This window comes from Vitis vinifera, chromosome 7 (assembly GCF_030704535.1).
Source record: "Vitis vinifera cultivar Pinot Noir 40024 chromosome 7, ASM3070453v1".
Lineage (NCBI taxonomy): Eukaryota > Viridiplantae > Streptophyta > Magnoliopsida > Vitales > Vitaceae > Vitis > Vitis vinifera.
The window spans coordinates 30,777,416-30,783,485 of record NC_081811.1 but is presented as its reverse complement, the minus strand read 5'-3'; the positions used below and the strand labels follow the sequence as shown (position 1 = coordinate 30,783,485).

At 24.3% G+C, this 6,070-nt stretch overlaps 1 protein-coding gene across 2 annotated transcripts; it reads right to left on the bottom strand.

The window, feature by feature from the left end:
• Window positions 1-3,383: 3,383 nt before the first annotated feature.
• On the bottom strand, window positions 3,384-4,828 carry LOC100252765 (defensin-like protein 1). Of its 2 annotated transcripts, none has more exons than XM_010654727.3 (2): window positions 4,655-4,828; window positions 3,384-3,811 (listed from the first exon to the last, which is right to left on the bottom strand). In XM_010654727.3, the coding sequence occupies exons 1-2, from the start codon at window positions 4,710-4,712 to the stop codon at window positions 3,645-3,647; spliced, it is 225 nt and encodes a 74-aa protein (XP_010653029.1). In that variant the 5' UTR covers window positions 4,713-4,828; the 3' UTR covers window positions 3,384-3,644. The 2 variants fall into 2 exon arrangements, with proteins under 2 accessions (XP_010653029.1, XP_002272913.2); XM_002272877.5 differs by having other exon boundaries at window positions 3,384-3,814; window positions 4,655-4,820.
• Window positions 4,829-6,070: the final 1,242 nt, after the last annotated feature.

Here is a 6,070-nt window from a genome sequence, read left to right as displayed (position 1 = left end):
TAAACAATTGACAATTATGTTATGATATAACTTCCGGTTATATAACAAAATTTTTTTAAAAAAAAATTGTATCTTCTAGCTACATAATTGTTCATTAACAATTTTGTTTTATATAACTTATGATTATATAAGAGAATTAGAAATTGTATGCATAGCTTCTAGATATGAAACAATTATTAATAAAAATTGTTTTCTATAATTTCTGTTGTGAAAAATAAGTGAATAAGAAATAAAAATTAAAAGCCAATATTTTTCATAATTTCGGGTTATGATTATTTTATCAAAACAAGAAAATATGCAAATTTGTGCATACCTTCATGCTATAAACTATTATTTATGTAAATTTATGCATAACTTCTGGCTATAAATTATTCGTGTATAACTTCTAGTTACACAATATAATTAAAAAAAATTAAAAGTTAATATATTCCATAGCTTCAGGCTATGATTATTTTATTAGAACAATAAAATATTTAAATTTGTACATAACTTCAAGTTATGAACTATTTTTTATGTAAATTTGTGTATAACTTCAAGTTATGAACCATTCATTGTATATATTTGTACATAGTTTCAGGCTATAAACTATTCATTTCATAGTTCCCGACTATATAATATTATTTTGTATAACTTCCGGTTATATTGTATAATTAAAAACAAATAATTATGAGTTATATACATAGCTTCTGGCTATGTGTTTGTAATTTTGGATTTGTACATAGCTTTAGACTATGAACTATTCATTATATAATTTCTAACTATATAATGTTGTTTTATATAACTTGCAGTTATATAATATAATTAAAAAGGAATTAGGGATCTTATACATAACTTCCGGTTATGTATTTGTCATTTTGTAATTTACCCCATAACATCTAATTATGAAGATTATGTATATTTTTCTTAACTTCTGGTTATGAAAATTTTTCTATATAACTTCTAGTTATTAAATAATTAAAATCTATAATTATATGAAATATGATTCACATAACTTTTGGGTATGAGATGAAGTAAATAAAAATTATAATAATACAATATATATTATTCATATTTCATTTGAAGAGAATAAGGCTATATACCTATAAGAAATTTTGTAGATGAATTATTCTCTTTTTCTATCTTGAGCATTCTTCTCTTTTTCTTTTCTATCTCAAGTACTATTTTCTTTTTCTATGTACTCATAGCATCGTTTGATAACATGTTGTAAAATAAAAATACTAAAAAGAAGAAAAAAAAGAGAGAATAAGTAAAATATTCAAAGGAAAGTATAATAGAATGTAAAAAGAAAACAGAATGAATTTTCTTTAGAGGTATCTCCATTTTATAGAGAGTTATAAAGAGATATACATCAATATGGATGATCATCCACATGTTCATGATAAATTTTCATATTTTATAACAAATCATATATTATAGGATAATATATTTGATATATTATTTACAAATTACTATCATATTTTTAAATAAATTGTTATTTTAGGTCATTTAATATATTATTTTAATTAATTTTGATTATTTAAATAAAAAAATTCAGATATATATATATATATATATATATATATATATATAAACTCTCAAATTTATTTATATTTAATTTGAAAAATAATAATTCATAAAAATTTTGTACATTTAAAATAATAAAACCAAAATTTCATAATCACTAATTACATCATCTCTTTTAACCCAATGGACGCATAACTTAATAGGCTACACTTGTATTGAATAATTATTAATAATAAATAAAATCATATTTTAAATTTCATATTTAAAGAATTATTCCATTGGGATTAATTTTCAAATATTGAATTATTTATATTCTTATCTCTATTGTTAGTATAATAAATTTTTATTTGAAATACTGATTAATAAAAAATTAAAAATCTAGATGAAAACCAAATACGTATGTTTCAGTTTTTATCCAACATAGAAAACAATAAATTAATTTTTTTTTAAAATCATTTTCAAATATTAAATTATTAATATTCTGTCACTCTTATATCTAAATTTACCATCATAAATTTTTATTCAAATAATTTATTTGAAACAAAGATCATCACAAAACTAAAAACCCGTTTGACAATGCTTTTTTAAAAATGTTTCTAGTCCTAAAAACATTTTAAAACGTTTTTAAGGTAAAAAATAAGTGTTTGATAATATTTGAAAAATACTTTTGAAAATTTAGAAAAACACTTAAAGTGTTTTTTAGAGAAACACTTGGAAGGTGTTTTTTTTTATTATTATTTAAAAAAAACACTTTAAAATTTTTCATATATTCATAAAATACAATTTCCTACTATTTTCCATTTCTCTTTCATTCTTTGCTTCCTTCTCACTCTCCTCTTCTTCTTCCACTTCCCTTTCATAATTTTTTTTTTTTGAGTTTTTTTAACAATATAAATGTTTATATATATTTTTTGTAATAAATTTTTTTGGCTTATTATAATATATATATATAAATGTTTTTTTTAGTAATTTTTTATTATTAAAAGCGTTCTAGTACTTATACAATATATTATCAAAAACAATGTTAGAATCACTTTTCTAGATTTTCATAAAAGCGTTTTTCACATAAGTATTGTAGAAAAAAAAATATTTTCACTTGAAATAGTGCCAAACGGACTCTAAAACTCTACATCATTATAAAACCATTATGAAATTTGATTTAAATAAATTATTTGAAATAGTGATTATGACAAAGTTACAATCTAGTTAAAAAAAGAGCGGGTTTATTTCACTCATACTCCCTACAATTTGATGTAAATACATTAAGGTCCCCTAACCTAAAATCCCCGGCATAAATCTATACTATTGATTTGATGTATTCCATAGACAAGATGTGTATATAAGGGTACTAATCAAAGATATTTAAAAATAATAGTTGCTTAGTGTATTTACATTAAACCTTAAGAGAAATAAGTGAAATTAACCCATAAAAGTATTTACAACTCTAAATAAGATTAACTATAGAATCTTTGCTTGGTGTTTTATAAATATTGTCATATGTTATAGGTGTATCTACAAGATTTATTGGTTCTTCTAATTTTTTTCAATGTCAAAATCATTTTTGTCAATTCCTATGGGTTTTTTTTCTTTCATTTAATTCTTTCCATAAATTATATAGTTTTGTTTTACTTTGGAAAGGTTTTCCGAGATTTTCTAGGTTTAAAGGAGTTTTCTTTGACTGATTTTTTCCTTTTTATGAGCATAACAATTTCTTCTTATATTTCCTATGATAGTCCAAATTGTACACACTTTTGAGTTTCAAAATCTAGTTTGCCAATGAGTTTTTCATCTTCATTCTTTCTTCTCCTTATCCATGTTGTGTTTTTTCTTTATTAAATAAAAACATTTATGTATTATGTCTTATCCAAAAATAATCAAAATAAAGCAAAATAGAACTAAAATACCAAAAGAAATTAAGTTCAAACTTGTACATGGCTCGGGTATTAAACCCTACTTGCCCTCCCAAGAGGGTGGACATGGACAGACTCTTTATTCATGAGATGTACTCACAAAAGCCAAACAGTAAACCCTGAAATAAAACCCACTCAACCAAGAACCGAGGCAACCAGCAAGCCTATGGGCTCAGTTCTTTGTTTATTGCTTGAACTCTTAGCTACAAACAGCAGAAGAAAGGTGGGATTTTAACAGAGCTTGGTGCAGAAGCATCGGCGGCGCAAGCCTTTGCACTTGCCGCCGGAGAAGCCTTCATTCCTGCAGACCAGAGCACAGTTGTGGTCTCCCATGCATGCACCCTCGAACTTATGGCTTTGTGACTCACAGACTCTTGCCTCACTTGGCACCACCATCTCTTCTGCATCCAACCAAATATTATTAGTTTTTTTCTTTTTTTGGATTTTCGGGTTTTGAATATTCATGATGATATGACACAAATATTTTTAAACATATTATTAGATTTTTTTTCATTTTTAAAATTTTGTTCTAAAAATTCAATCTTTTAAACTACTCTTGAGGCTGATTATCCCATTTTCTTTTCTTTCTTTCTTTTTTTTTTTTTTTCTTATTTTCTCATATTTTTATATTTACTAACTTGTTACACAATAATGAGAATATGCAATAAAATAAACTAAAGAATAAAAAAACATAGATTTATATGAAAAATCCTAGATGAAAAAAAATCATAGACTTCCCTATATCAAAATATTAATACAAGAGAGGAGAATTGTAAACAGCTATAGCGGAAACATAATCATCGTAACCCTAAAACTATATATCATTACATGTACATATATTAACAATGGTCCGAATTACGAGGGCAAAGCCCCCACACCTCCAACGAGATCGATGGTTCTATAATTATAACTTCACTACATATGTCGCATCACAAGCTTTTTAGGTGTGACTAAATAAAATTCGGGTCACCAAACTCTAAGAGATAGTATATAAATAAAGAGAAAAATGCATGTCGCCTATCATTTAAATGCATGAAACTCTAGCTTCCAAATCATCTCTCTAAAATTTCTTAAACTTTTCGGATTTTTTAATTTTTCTTTTTTTCCTTCTACCCATACGAGATTTTCTACTAACTTTTACTTTATTTTTTAAAAATAAAAAATAGTGAAACAAATTATAGGTCCCATGAACAGACCCTAGCTCCATCCTTGCAGGTAAGCAGAGTGTGAGAGACACTTACGAGAAGCCAAGAGGATGAGGAGGAGGAAGAAGAAGAAGCCAAGAGATTTCCTCTCCATGGATAGAGAGCCCTGTGGCTTGCGCTTATGGGTTGAAGAAAGAGAAGAAAGAAAAACTGAGCTATAGAGAAGAGAGAAGAGAGAGAGGTGGAGAAGAGATGAAGCGTGAGGTAGAAATATATGGTGAGAAGAGGAAGGACAGCGAAGCGAGGTGTGTGCATAATGTACAAAGCTGCTGTGCATGCAGTGTCGCTGAAAGGACAGAGCTTCGTTTAAAGTGAGAATCTCTTCACATGATTTTGCTCATTTTGTGTTCTTCTTGGTCTGTCTTTCACTCATTACCAAAATTGCTTTGTATATCTTAAGCGGTAGCATGGCTTTGTAGTTAAATCTCTTTGATCTTATTTAATTGTTACTTAATCCACATTTTGAAGTAGTATTATAGCATTTTGTTTTCTTATTTAGTATATTCTTTTAGGTTATGTTTGGTTTTTGAACAGTAGTACTAAAGAAAACAAAAAGAAAAATAATTTTTTTTATATTTGATTTTGCTATAAAAAAAAAAGAAATTAAAATTAGTAAAATAAATTTATATTTTTTAAAATTATTTAATTTTTATATAGAAGTGTTATATAAGTTAAAAGAGTTAAAGTATGGTATAAAAATAATTTATTAACTTTAAAAGTCATATTTGGTTCTTGGAAAGCAATAATGAAAGAAAAAAAAATTTTTAAAAAAATAATTTTTTCATTTTTTGTTTCGTTATGAAAAATACCAAAAAAAGTTAAATATAATTAAAATTATTATTTTAAATCATTTAATTAATAATCTTAATTATATTTAACTTTTTATAAAAGAGTTAAATCTGTGAAATTTTTTTGAAGTAATATATAAAATAGTACTTTTAATTTATTTTAAAAAAAAATTATATTTAGGAACTCAAACATAAAAAAATGGTATGCAAAATTTTTCAAAGTATTTTTTATATTTTCCATCATTACTCATAACACTATAAAAAATAATTAAAAAAAAACCTTAAATTTGTTTAAAAAAAACAATAACCTATTTTCAAAAGAAACCTTAAAAGCAATTTGTTTAAAAAATTATTTTCTATTTGAGAAAAAAAAATTCAAGAAGAATTTTCAAAACCTAAGACTATAATTTAAAAAAAAAATGATAGAAAATATAAGGAAAATAAAATAAAAAAATAAAAAAAATAAAATCAATAAATTATTTTTATATATCACTTCTAACTTTTCTAACTTATAAACTCTTTTATATAAATAATTTTAAAATATATGAAATTTTTAATAATTTTTATTTATTTATTTTCCAATTCTGAGTATTTATCGAAAACCAAACATAACATAAGAATTCCGAGATTTGGGAGGAGTTGAATTCCAAGAGTTATGAATGAT